The sequence below is a fragment of the Narcine bancroftii genome, chromosome 2 (assembly GCF_036971445.1).
Source record: "Narcine bancroftii isolate sNarBan1 chromosome 2, sNarBan1.hap1, whole genome shotgun sequence".
NCBI lineage: Eukaryota > Metazoa > Chordata > Chondrichthyes > Torpediniformes > Narcinidae > Narcine > Narcine bancroftii.
In genome coordinates, this window is record NC_091470.1 from 215,097,111 (window position 1) to 215,111,620 (window position 14,510).

Consider the following 14,510-nt stretch of genomic DNA (forward strand, 5'->3'; position numbering starts at 1 on the left):
ACTACTGACACGTTCTTTGCCCTCAGACAGCTCCAAGAAAAGTGCAGAGAACAAAACAAAGGACTCTACATCACCTTTGTTGACCTCACCAAAGCCTTTGACACCGTGAGCAGGAAAGGATTTGGCAAATACTAGAGCGCCTCGGATGCCCCCCCAAGTTCCTCAACATGGTTATCCAACTGCACGAAAACTAACAAGGTCAGGTCAGATACAGCAATGAGCTCTCCAAACCCTTCTCCATTGACAACGGTGTGAAGCAAGGCTGCGTCCTCGCACCAACCCTCTTTACTATCTTCTTCAGCATGATGCTGAAACAAGCCAATAAAGACCTCAACAACGAAGACGGTATTTACATCTGGTACCGCATGGATGACAGTCTCTTCAATCTGAGGCACCTGAAAGCTCACACCAAGACACAAGAGCAACTTGTCCGTGAACTACTCTTTGCAGACGATGCCACTTTAGTTTCCCATTCAGAGCCAGCTCTCCAGCGCATGATGTCCTGTTTTGCGGAAACTGCCAAAATGTTTGGCCTGGAAGTGAGCCTGAAGAAAACTGAGGTCCTCCATCAGCCAGCTCCCCACCATGACTACCAGCACCCCCACATCTCCATCAGGCACAAAGAACTCAAAACGGTCAACCAGTTTACCTACTCGGCTGCACCATTTCATCAGATGCAAGGATCGACAACGAGATAGACAACAGACTCGCCAAGGCAAATAGCGCCTTTGGAAGACTACACAAAAGAGTCTGGAAAAACAACCACCTGAAGAAACACACAAAGATCAGCGTGTACAGAGCCATTGTCATACCCACGCTCCTGTTCGGTTCCGAATCATGGGTACTCTACCGGTATCACCTACGGCTCCTAGAACACTTCTATCAGTGCTGTCTCCACTCCATCCTCAATATTCATTGGAATGACTTCATCACCAACATCGAAGTACTCGAGCTGGCAGAGTCCGCAAGCATCGAATCCATGCTGCTGAAGACCCAACTGCGCTGGGTGGGTCACGTCTCCAGAATGGAGGACCATCACCTTCCCAAGATCGTGTTATATGGCGAGCTCTCTGCTGGCCAGCGAGACAGAGGTGCACCAAAGAAGAGTTACAAGGACTGCTTAAAGAAATCTCTTGGTGCCTGCCACATTGACCACTGCCAGTGGGCTGATATCGCCTACAATTGTGCATCTTGGCGCCTCACAGTTCGGCGGGCAGCAACCTCCTTTAAAGAAGACCGCAGAGCCCACCTCACTGACAAAAGACAAAGGAGGAAAAACCCAACACCCAACCACAACCCACCAATTTTCCCTTGCAACTGCTGCAACCGTGCCTGCCTGTCCCGCATTGGACTTGTCAGTCACCAACGAGCCTGCAGCAGACGTGGACATACCCTTCCATAAATCTTCGTCCGCGAAGCCAAGCCAAAGGAAATCAGTTCAATACTTATTACTATTAACTTAACCTAATGTAACTCCCTTCTAATTCTAAGTGCATGTGTATGTAATGTGTATGTGTTCAGGTTCTTTTTCACTGTCCAATCATTCACTTTTCACTTCTGCGAGTTCACTGGGATCAGGCAATTTTCATACCTTGCACAGGATTAAACAGATAGCATATTCACCAGGCTCTGATGCTTTAACTTAAGCTATTACCACTCAGGAAGGTCTTTGTTGATTTCTGAGAGATATTTGTTGTTTGTTGGACACACAAATTGGTCTCCTTCAATCAAACACTGAAGTGTCTTTCCGAAGAAACTTTCCCCCTCTTGGGTTTTTCAAAGAAAACTTCTTCTTCCAGTTACCATAAAGAGCTCTTCTTTTCCCCCTTCTTTTAGGATAAACTCAACAACCAGCCAAAGCCTCTGCAATTGACTAGAGATTTATAATAAGCTGAACTTGGAACACAAAACCCATCTTGAAATGGGGTCTTGCAACAGGTCTGCAAACTTGCAGTCTTCAACACCGACTGCTGAATCCCTCAAGTTTCTCTCTCTCTCGCTCTCCCAAAGTATGAATGTTTTCTCTCTGTTTGCAAAACCACATGATCCCTCTTGGAACAGCAACTTTCAACCAGAAATTTAAACTTTTGACATCAGTCTTAATAACAAGAAGATCTGTACAGAGCCTGGGCCCTGTACAAACATACTGATCCATTAACACATACTTGTAAAACTCTTAATTTCCATTGTCTCAGCAAAGCAAAGTGGAGATCTTGTCTATCCTTGCATGACATTAAGATGTTTCTTTGTGAAATGTGACCAAACAACTAAATCTCACAATCTGAACCCATTCCATAACATCATATTTTTTGCAAATTTTAATTTTAAACTTTTCCACTGTACAAACCTGTGCTTTGCAAGATGCAGTAAAAACACAAAATTTCTGGAGGTACTCAGCGGGTCTCGTAGCGCCCATAGGAGGCAAAGATATATAGCCAACATTTTGGTCTTGAAGAAGGCCACAGATGTTAAACATTGGTTACATATCTTTACCTCCTATGGATGCTGAGAGACCTGCTGAGGTCCTCCACATTTCTGTGTTTTTACTGCAATCACAGCATCTGCAGACTTTGGTGTTTCACTTCTCTCTTTGTAAGATGCAATATATTTTGGATCCTGAGGCACTGAAGGTGGATCTTCGTGAAAAAAAATGGAGCTGAACAACTGGATGGAGCACACACCAGTACCACACATCATCTGCTAAAAAGTAAACAAGTTCATCTGAAGTCTATGGAAGGATAAAGCAGAAGGCTGAGTACAGGGTTAATGGTCAGTTACCTAAGAGTGTGGATGAACAGAGTGACCTTGTGTTCAAATCCATGCATCCCTCAAGGTCGCTGGACAGGTTGATAGGATATTTAGGAAGGCCTATGGGATGCTGGGCTTCATTAATAGGAGGATTAAGTTCAGGAGTAGAGAGGTCATGTTACAACTCTACAATCTCTAGTGAGACCACACCTAGAGTATTGTGTTCTGTTCTGGTCACCTCATTATAGGAAAGATGTGGAAGCTATGGAGAGGGTGTAGAGGAGATTTTCCAGGATGTTACCTGGATTGGGGAAACAAGTCTTTTGAGGCAAGGTTTGCAGAGCTGGGACTTTTCTCTTTGGAGCGAAGAAGGATGAGAGGAGACTTGAGAGAGGTCCATAAGATTCTGAGAGGCATGGATAGGGTGGACAGTCAGCACCTGTTTCCCAGAGCAGGATCAGCAAACACCAGAGGACATATGTACAAAGTAAAGGGAGAGAAGTTTAGTGGAGACATCAGGGATAAATTATGTTTACATAGAGAATTGTGGGTGCCTGGAATGTGTTTGAAATGGACTGGGGGGTTGTAGGTTAATTGGGTGTAATTGGGCAACGTGGACTCATGGAGCGAAATGGCCTGTTACTGTGCTGTTTGTCTAAATTTAATTTTTTAAATTTAAAATAAAGTTTGAATAAAGTTGTATTTGAATAAAATGGTGTCACCCAGGATGAAGAGCTGGTTGATGCCACTCACCGTTGGGGTGACTGATGATAGTGAGTCAAAGATAGTGAGATAGTGAGTCAAAGATACTCTGTGCTGGATTGAAAGGATTCTTAATAATTTTTTGAGCCCTGTTTAATCAGCAGTCCTGGTGAATGTCATCAGTAGAGGAAAGGGAAACCCCAGTGATCATCTCAGCCATTTTGATGATCCTCTGTATTGCCTTCCAGTCTGATGCTTTGCAGCTACCATCCCACACAATGATTTAGCCAACAGGACACTCTCAACTGTGCTCCATAGAACCATAGAATGCTACAGCAGAGAAAACAGGCCATTCTGCCCTCCTAGTCTATGCCGACCATCATCTCCCTAGTCCCATTGACCTGCTCCCATTCTATAACCCTCCAAATCTCTCCCATCCATGTACCTATCCAATTTATTTTATAACTGAAGATTGAGCAGCCATTCACCACATCAGATGGCAGCTCATTCCACACTCCTACCACTCTCTGAGTGAAGAACTTCCCCCAAATGTTCACCCTAAACCTTTCCTTTTTCAGCTTAAAACTATGACCTCTCGTATTTATCTCCCCCAATCTAAGTGGAAAAAAGCCTATTCACATCCACTCTCATAATATTGTAAAACTCTATCAAATCTCCCTTCATTCTTCTTCACTCCAACAAATAAAGTCCTAACCTGTTTAATCTTTCTCTGTAACTCAACTCTTGGAAGACCTGGCAACATCCAAGAAAATCTTCTTTGCACTCTTTCAATCTTATTGATATCCTTCCTGTAGTTCTGTGACCAGAACTGCACACAATATTCCAAATTTGACCTCACCAATGTCTTAAACATCTTCAACATAACATCCAAACTCCTTTACTCAATGCTTTGATTTATAAAGGCCAAGATGCCAAAAGCTTTCTTATCACTCTGCCAACGTACGACACCACCTTCAGAGAATTATGTATCCATATTCCCATATCTCTCTGCTCCTCTGCACTGCTCTGTGTCCTACCATTTACTGTGCATGTTCTACCTTGGTTTACCCTTCCAAAATGCAACACCTCACGCTTGTTTGCATTAATCTCCATCTGCTATTTTTGACCCATTCTCCCAGTTGGTCCAGTTCCCTCTCCAAGCTTTGAAAATCTTCCTCGCTGTCCACAATTCCTCCTACCTTTGTGTCATCAGCAAGCTTTCTAATCTAATTTCCCACATTATCATCCAGATTATTAATATAGACAACAAACAACAATGGTCCCAACACGGATTCCTAAGGCACCCCACTAGTCACAGGCCTACAGTCTGAGAAGCAACCATCCACTAACATTCTGCTTTCTCCCACACAGCCAATTTCGAATCCAGTTTACAACCTCTCCATGGATACCAAGTGTCTTAACATTCTAAACATACCTCCCATGCGGGACCTAGTTAAAGGTTTTTACTAAAGTCCATGTAGACAACATCCACAGCCTTTCCTTCTTTCATCTGTTTTCTTGGTAACCTCCTCAAAAAAATCCTCTACAAGATTTGTTAAATATGACCTACCACGCATAAAGCCATGTTGACAGTCCTTAATCAGCCCATGGCTGTTCAAATACCTATATATCCTGTCTCTCAGAACTCCCTCCAATAATTTACCTACTACTGATGTCAGATTAACCGGTCTATAATTACCTCATTTAGTTTTGCAGCCCTTTTTGTACAATGGGACAACATGATTTACCCTCCAATCCTCTGGCACCTCACCCATGGCTAATGACATATATCAGCTAGGGCCCCTGAAATGTCTACAATAGTCTCCCTCAAGGTCTGAGGGGGTATCATGTCAGGCCCAGGGGATTTGTCTACCTTTATTCACTGTAAGGCAGTAAACACCTCCTCCTCCTTAATCTCCATCTGTTCAATGACCCTTCCATTTGTTTCCCTTCTTTCCTTGTTCATTATGCCAATTTCATGGGTAAAGACTGATGCAAAAAAAAACTGTTTACGATCTCTCCCATTACATGAGGCTCTACATATATTTGACCACTCTGATTCTCTTGGGCAGTGGTTCCCAACCTTTTACTTTCCAATCACATACCACTTTAAGTATTCCCTATGCCATAAGTGCTCTGTGATTAGTAAGTGATTGCTTAAGGTGGTATATGAGTAGGAAGGGAAGGTTGAGAATCACTGCTCTAGACCCAATTATTACTCAAATATTCTGCTTGAGAAAAATTGTCATTGGCCCATTTCCTTTGGAGTTATGAAACTGTGCACATAATGAGTCAATTAGGTTCGATTAAAACAGTGGTTTTCAAACTTTTTCTTTCCACCCGCAGACTACCTGAAGCAATCCCTTACTAATCATTATTAGAGCACCACTATTTCCTCACCAGGGCCCCAGCTTTGGATCTGCCGGTGTCTGTAAGGAGTTTTAATGTTCTCCCCATGACTATGTGATTTTCATCTGGGTGCTTCAGGTTCCTCCCACCCTCCAAAATGTGCGGGCTTGGTAGGCTAATTGGTCACATGGGTTTATCTGGGCATCATGCACTCGTGGGCCGGATGGGTCTGTTATCATGAAAGAGTAAAAACACAATGTTGGTGAAACTCATTCGGTCAAATAGTGTCCTGAATATATCAAAGACAAAATTACATAACTGTCGTTTCGGGCTGGATCACTGAAATTAATTCAAATTAATAGAATGTGAAGAGTTGGACCAAATGTGGGAGGGATAGTGGGCTGGCAGTAATAGTTGGGAGAGGAGACTGAGACATCAGTAAGAGGAGTATGTGAGTGATGAGCAGATGGAGGCAGTGGGGGAAGGGGGGTGTTGCAGGGGTCTGTTCCTGCCAACAGGTTGGAGGCTGGAAATTGAGATGCTGTTCTCCCTGCAATTGTCTCACTGTGACAGTGGAAGAGGTCAAAAACAGAGAGGTTGGTGTAGGAATGAGAAGGGGAAATTGATACCACTCATAGTGGGGAGCTACAAGTGACACTACAAATGACAGAGAAACCGCCAAGTCTGCCCTTGATTTCACTGAAGTAGTCCTGGCCAGAGCAAGAGCACTGAATGCGACAAGGTTGGAGGGAATGTATGTGAATCTCTGTCTAACGTGCAATGCTGCTTAGGTCCCCGGACAGAGGTGGGGGGTGGGGGGGCAGCGGGGGGAAGTAAGAAAGATCAGAATGATGCCCATAAAAAAAATGGCTCCAAAGGGTAGAGAGGTGATAAACCATTACCTCATTCCACTCCTTGGAATGGATAGCTGCATTGGCTGAATGAATGCTGATTGTTTTTAATGACCTAAGTGTTTCCTGGGTTGATACAGTGAAACTATGAAGCTGGGGAAAGTGGATGGTGATAGGTGGGGAGGGGTGAGCAAGCCAGGATAGACCTTTGAGAAAGCAGAAAGGGATGGGAAGGAGAAGGTGTGACGACTAATGTTGCGATCATGGCGCAGCTGGCAGGAATGTGGAGGAACATGGGTGGGGGCGAAGGGTAAGGACCAAGGGAACTCTACCTGGGGGAGCTGGGCTTAGAGCAGGAATGGGGGAATGGAGGAGATGCAAGTGAGGGGTCCAAAGCCACATTTCCTAAAAAAAAGGGTCAGATATCCAGGACCTCCTCTTGTGAACAGATGCGACAAAGGCGGAGAAACTGAGCAAAAGTGATGATGTCCTCACCGGAGGCAGGGTGGGAGGAGGTGTCATCCAGGAAGCAGAGGGAGTGAGTCAATAGGTTTGTCAGAATGTTGTTGGCAAACACGGACTAATTTTCTTCTCTTAAATTGTCTGGTCAAGAACTCTGCAGAAAATTTCTCATTTTATTATGTATTTACAGAAAGTTCCATACAATAACTTGTAAGTATTGCATTTTAACATCTCAACAAAATAACCAATATTAGTCTTTTTTAATAAACCCCTAAGTAAAACAAAAGGATGCATTTAACTCTAACCAAATGTAATTGTAACATACCGTGGAACTGCTGTCAGAAACTCCTATACTGCCGTCAAAAGGTCCCCACGTTGTTCCAGCAGGTATTTGTTGCCGACTGCAAACCTTTCGCACTCCATTTTTCTGGTATATTTCAAGCTCATCTGGAGCAAAGAAAGTAGACAACTGTTAAAGAGGCAATCGGACATGGGATGCTGTCACTGTCTGGCAAGCTTTATTACAGTTCTTATTAGCTTTCTAGAATTGCAATTTATTGCTTATTTATAGTGACAATTCTCTCAACCCAATATATTTACAACACAGAATATTAAAAATGCCACCATATTCAATGATTCAAATTGTCAACCACAGCTTCAAAACCCAGCTGCCTGGTGAAACGTCAGCTGACGGGGGAATTACTCAGTGCAAGTTCCTCTTACTTCCCTACTGGGTTTTTTTTTTTATTTATTTTTTGGAATTTCACCTAACTGGCTCCACGCTTGACAAGGACCTGACCATGCACTGAGTTTCCTTTCTATCAGAGGTCAGCAGAGAGAAACGGGGAAGTGGGTTTCAGATAAAATGGCACTAAGCAGACAATCCTTTGTGATCTGCTCCCTGCAGATCTCCTCTGTCAATGCTCCATGTGCTTCAATTGTTTGTCCCTCCTCTCTAACACTTCTCAGCTCTGTAAACTCTGAACCTTTGCACTTTTCTGAGATGTCTTACTTGCATTAAATATGAGATTTCTACTGCTTTATCACTGCATTGTTTTTTTAATACACGTGACAATAAACGTGAACTAACAATGGACGATAAAGATCATTTTAGCTCCCTCACCCAATCAATTAGGTCATAGACCTGAGTTCAAATCCAGCGCTGTCTGTAAGGAGTTTGCAAGTTTTTACCATGAACTGTGTGGGTTTTCCCTAGGAGCTCCAGTTTCCTTTTGTCCTCCAAAACTTATGGGTTTTCAGGTTAATTGGGTAACACGGGTTTCAGGCCAGTATCAGCTTCTACCATGTTGTAAATAAAAACTCTAACTTGGATGTCTCGATAAGAATCAGAGATTTAAACATAGAAACATAGAAGATAGGAGCAGGAGTAGATCATTCGACCCTTCGAGCCTGCTCCGCCATTCAACGAGATCATGGCTGATCTTAAAGTTCAGTACCCCGTCCCCGCCTTCTCTCCGTAACCTTTAATACCCTTATACTGAAGAAATATATCTAATTCCCTCTTAAATATATTTAATGAACCTGCCTCTGTGGCAATGAATTCCACAGATTCACCACCCTCTGGGTAAAGAAATTCCTCCTCATCTCGGTCCTAAATGGTTTGCCTATTATCCTCAAACCATGGCCCCGTGTTCTGGATTTTCCCATCATTGGAAACATCCCATCTGCATCTATTCTGTCCAGTCCTGCCAGAATTGTATATGTCTCTATGATCCCCTCTCAATCTTCTAAACTCCAGGGAGTACAATCCCAATTTGCGCAATCTTTCCTCATAAGTCATTCCTGCCATTCCAGGTATCAGCCTGGTGAATCGCCTCTGCACTTCCTCCATTGCAAGAACATCCTTCCTTAGATAAGGTGACCAAAACTGCACACAATACTCCAGGTGTGGTCTCACCAAGGCCCTGTACAGCTGCAGTAAGGTATTCTTGTTCCTATACTCAAACCCTCTTGATATGAAGGCCAACATACCATTTGCCTTTTTAACCGCCTGCTGTACCTGCATGCTCGCCTTCAGAGACTGGTGTACAACTACCCCTAAGTCTCTCTGCACTTCCCCATCTCTTAATCTATTGCCATTCAAATAGTAATCTGCCCTCCGGTATGTATTACCAAAGTGGATAACCTCACATTTATCCACATTGTAGTGCATTTGCCATGTATCTGCCCAGGCCCTCAATTTATCCAAATCACACTGGAGCTTCCTGACCCCCTCTTCAGTGCACACAACCCCTTCTAGCTTAGTGTCATCTGCAAATTTGGAGATATTACATCCAATCCCCTCATCCAGATCATTAATGTAAATTGTGAACAGCTGGGGTCCCAGTACAGATCCCTGTGGTACCCCACTGGTCACCGCCTGCCACTCAGAAAACGAGCCATTTATCTCAACTCTCTGTCTTCTACCTGCCAGCCAGTTCTCAATCCACATCAATACTTTGCCCCCAATCCCATGAGCCTTGATTTTGGAAGCCAGTCGTTTATGCGGGACCTTATTATTAGTCTCTATGTTTCCCAACATCCTTGGGAGGTTATTTGTATCCTCTCTTGTAAAAATAGAACTAAAGTAAGAATTTAATTGGTCTTCCATTTCCTTATTCCCCATTATATATTCCCCTGATTCCGTCTGCAAAGGACCTACTCTGGATTTCACCAATCTTTTCCTCTTGACATATTTATAAAAGCTTTTGCAGTCGGTTTTTATATTTGCCGCAAGCTTACTTTCGTAATTTATTTTTGCTCTCTTGATTAATCCCTTTGTCCTCCTTTGCAGCATCTTGAACTGCTCCCAGTCTTCGGTTGCGGTACTTTTTTTGGCCAATTGATATGCTCTCTTTTTGGACCCAATGCTGTCTCTAATTTCCCTTGTTATCCACGGTTGAGTCACCTTTTTTGGTTTATTTTTTTGCCAAACCGGTATAAACGATTTTTGCAATTTCTCCATTTGATCTGTGAATGCTTTCCATTGTCTATCCACAGTCAACTCCCCCATAAACACCACGCAATCTATCTTACTCAACTCCCGTCTCATACCATCATAATTCCCTTTATTTAAATTCAGGACCTTAGTCTCGGTTTTAATTTCATCACTCTCCATGTCGAGTGAGAATTCTATCAAATTGTGATCGCTCCTACCCAAAGGGCCTCATACAACAAGATTGTTGATTAGCCCCTTATCATTGCATAATACCCAATCTAAAATGGCCTGCTCCCGAGTTGGTTCCTTGACATATTGGTCTAGATAACCGTCCCGTAAACATTCAAGGAATTCCTCCTCCTCTGTATTTTTACCAATTTGACTAGTCCAATCTATATGCAAATTAAAGTCTCCCATGATGACAGCTGTTCCCTTATTGCACACTTTTCCAATGAACACCAACAATCAAAATTAATAACAAAGTATCAGAAACAAACAAATTAATTTGTTTTCCCACTTTGCAAATTCTGATCAGAGATCAAAAAAACAAGCATTAACTTTGTTTCTCTTTCCACAAATGTGGCCTGGCCTGCTGAGGGTTTCTAACACTTTCTGTTTTTAATTCCACTAAAAGGATTGTTCTTTCCAACTCCTCAATGTTCCCTGTCTGATAAATGGTGGAAGAATTCTTTTAAATTATTCAGGACAACTCAAAAATCTTTGAGTTGAAATTGGTGTGTGATTCTAGGAGTATAAGGATTATTATTAAATTGAACATCCATGAATGATTTAGAAAGTATTCTTTTTTCAGGTAAGAAGTAATCTAGTCAATGTAATCTAGCTGAAATGAACTAATCAAGGGACGTCAGTCCTAACTATTGTTTTTGCCAAATATTCTTGGAAAAGCCATTAAATGTTTTGGAAAACAGATGCACTGCCAGATTGTCCAAATCAATACAGCTGCAGCTATTCATCAACGTGTACAAACAGATTGGTGAAATCCCTCTATAATCACCTAAACACCAACCCTTCCAACCTTGCACCTTGTGAAGAACCACTCTTGGCCTTCACATGGGGAAGGGGCTGGGGGAAATCTTTCTGGAATCCATGAGATTTTTCTGCACACATGAATTGGTAAGTGATGACCTCAGATTGAGTGACACCACAGAGAGGTCCTGAGCACATTTTGGGGAATGAGGTTGGAGAGTAAGGTTTGTTTAAGCATTGGGAACATGTACAACAAGACCCACAATAAACATCATATAATTCTTGCTCATTAAGCTTCTGAGCAAACTGCAAACTGATTGATGTACATTTACTTATAAAGATCACAAAGCAAAGGCTGTGGATGTTGTCAACATAGTCAAGGTCCCACATGGGAGGTCAGTCGGGAAGGTTCAGACACTAGGTATTCATGGTGAAGTAGAAAATTGGATTTGACAATAGCTGGATTGGAGTGGTGGATGGTTGCTTCTCATACTGGAGGCCTGTGACTAGTGGTGTACCTCAGGGATCAATGCTGGAGAGAGTAAATGAAGATAGCCTTTTTCCATTGAGGGTAGGTGAGATACAAACCAGAGGGCATGGCTTAAGATTGAAAAGGAAAAAGTTTAGGGGGAACATTCAGGGGAACTTCTTCACACAGAGAGTTGTGGGAATGTAGAACAAGCTGCCAGCTGAGGTGGTAAATGCAGGCTCGATTTTAACATTTAAGAAGAATTTAGACTGGTTCATGGATAGGAGAGGTATGGAGGACTATGGACTAGGAGTAGTTCAGTGGGATTAGGCAGAAAAATGGTTCAGAACAGACTAGAAGGGAAAAAGTGGCCTGTTTCAAGAAGCAAGGTTGGAAGGGTTGGTGCTTTAATGTTCTATGGTTCTTTTATTTTTTTTAGATATACAGCTAAGTAACAGGCCATTTTGGCCAACGAGTCGGTGCTGCCCCATTTACACCAAATTAACCTACACCCCCAGTACATTTCAAATGGTGGGAGTAAACAGAGCCTCCAGGAAAACCCCATGCAGACACGGGGAGAACGTACAAACTCCTTACAGACATTGCAGGATTCAAACCCCAGTGCCGATCACTGCGGTTTAAAGGCTTTGCAGTAACTGCAACAATGCTGCCCTTCTATTCAACTTGGCCATCAAGTTCAATGATATTAATATGTCACATTATTTTAAAACAAGAATTTTGATCGGAGGTAAGATGTCCTTTATCATACATCAAATGCAAGACTGGGATCGCTAGAAACAGATGTGATATAAAGATTATCCTTGGTTATGTTTGGTTAATTTGCTGAATAGTCATGATGGTACTAAAATACAATCAATTTAATGTTCCAAATAGAGAAAAATCCCCGTTATCCAGAATTCAAGCAACCAGAAGCCTCCAGCAACCAGCAAAAAAATCAAACTCTTGTTTGATTTAGCTTCAGAACCATTAGCTATTGCTTTTCATGATTCCGAGTACATCTCTGGGATTTCTAGAAGGGGTATAGTTCACAAAATCTCTTTATAAGCAAACGACCTTCTGTTATTTGTCCCAAATCTAGAAGAATCTATTCCTTTTATGCTGTCATTACAATCACTATTTGGTCATTTTTCAGGGTATAAATTAAACTTACACAAGACTAAACCTTTCTCCCTGAATACTATGGTGCCTTTCTATGCCAATATCTCTTTTAAGGTTGTTAAGAATTAGTTTACCTATCTAGGAATTATCGTCACCAAAAACTACAAACATTTATTAAAGGAAAATTCTCTTAATTTATTAAAACAATTTAAGATGATATTGTCCAGATGTTCATCTTTCTCATTTCATTAATTGGTCTATTAAAATTATTATTATACCTTTTTTATGCAATTCCACTCTTCATCCCCAAGTTGTTTTTTGATTCCCTTGACTATTTCATCTTCCTATATTTGGCAAAACAAACGACCTCGGCTGAATAAGCTTCACTCGCAAAGATCTAAAAGGAATGGAGGCTCGGCATTGCCGAATTTTAGATACTATTACTGGGCAATCAATATACATTCTATCTTGTTTTGGATTCAATATTTTAATAGATTGGACCACCCAGTTTGGGTCTCTGGGAAGTTTTCTGTTTCATCCTTTTTAAGAGAAGCTCTTCCTTTCTCTTCAGTTAAAGTTACCAGACTGATATACAGTTCAGTAGTAAAACATTCCTTGTGTATCTGGTTTCAAATCAGGCAACTTTTTAATTTAAAAGGTTTTTCCTTATCAAGTTTTATATCATCTAATTATGTATTTCCTTCTTCTCGAAGTGATTTGACGTTTGTTAATTGGTATTATAATGGTATGCAGTATTTCAAGACTTATTTTTTGACTATTGTCTCATGTCCTTTGAACAGTTATCAGTGAAGTTTAATTTACCAAATTCATATATTTTTTGATACTTGCAGATCAGAAATTTTTTACAGGTTCAATGATCAAATTTTTCAATGGCTTGTTCATCTAAACTGCTGGATGTAATTTTCAAATTACAGCACTCCCAGAAGGGTTTAAAACCTTTATAAATTATATGCTTTCAAAATCGCGTCAGGTTTCTCATGTTAAGATTAAAAGAGCATGGGAGCATGATCTACAGTTTTCTACCTCAGACAAAAATTGGGATTTGATTGTTAAATTAGTTAACACTTCTTCACTATGTGCTCGACATTCTCTTATTTAGTTCAAGGCTGTACATTGGACTTACATGTCTAAAGACAAATTATCCCGTATATTTCCTGATCTAAATCTCTGATGTGACAGATGTAATGACAGGAAAGCAACCTTGATACATATGTTTTGGTCTTGTCGTTCTCTTGAACCTGATTGGAGGAGATTTTTTTTTGTTTTTTGTCAATAATATCCCATGTTAATCTTGAAGCTAACACTTCAACGGCTTTGTTTGGAGTGTTAGATGATATTAATGAGCTATTATTTTCATCTGGTTGTCAAGTCATCCTATTTACAACTCTTGTGGCATGAAGAATTATCCTACTTAGATGGAAAGATCCTCTTCCACCCACTAGTACTGAATGGTTATATCATGTCTTGAATTAATTTAGAAAAGATCAGATGTTCCCCATTGTATGCTAACACTAATTTTCATAAATTTGGAGTCCTTTTATGGACTATTTTTTTGCTCATTATATCTTTGAATGTATTCATTTATGTCCATGGTTTTTCCTTCAGTTAGTAATGTTCTATAGATTCAGCAGAACTACACGACCTTTCATTTTATTTCAAAGCATCCCAGGTTTTTTTGGTCAGGGGTTAGAGTTCTTTGTTTTCTATTTTTGTCATTCTGACAAAATTGTATGGGGAAGGGGTGTATCGTTATTGTTTTAATTTTGGAAATGTACTTGTATTCTTCATATTTGGTAACCTTGTGTTCTCTATACAATGTGTGCTTGTTCTATAAAACTCAATAAAAAGATTGAAAGAGGGAGAA

The 14,510-nt window shown here is 41.2% G+C and overlaps 1 protein-coding gene across 1 annotated transcript in view; it reads right to left on the reverse strand.

Annotated features, from left to right (window-relative positions):
• LOC138753087 (uncharacterized) overlaps positions 1-14,510 on the reverse strand; it is a 967,433-nt gene that overhangs the window by 455,640 nt on the left and 497,283 nt on the right. Inside the window, exon 4 of the mRNA XM_069915678.1 lies at positions 7,438-7,559. Within this exon, the coding sequence (XP_069771779.1) occupies positions 7,438-7,559 (122 nt within the window). The remainder of the gene's footprint in view (positions 1-7,437; positions 7,560-14,510) is intronic.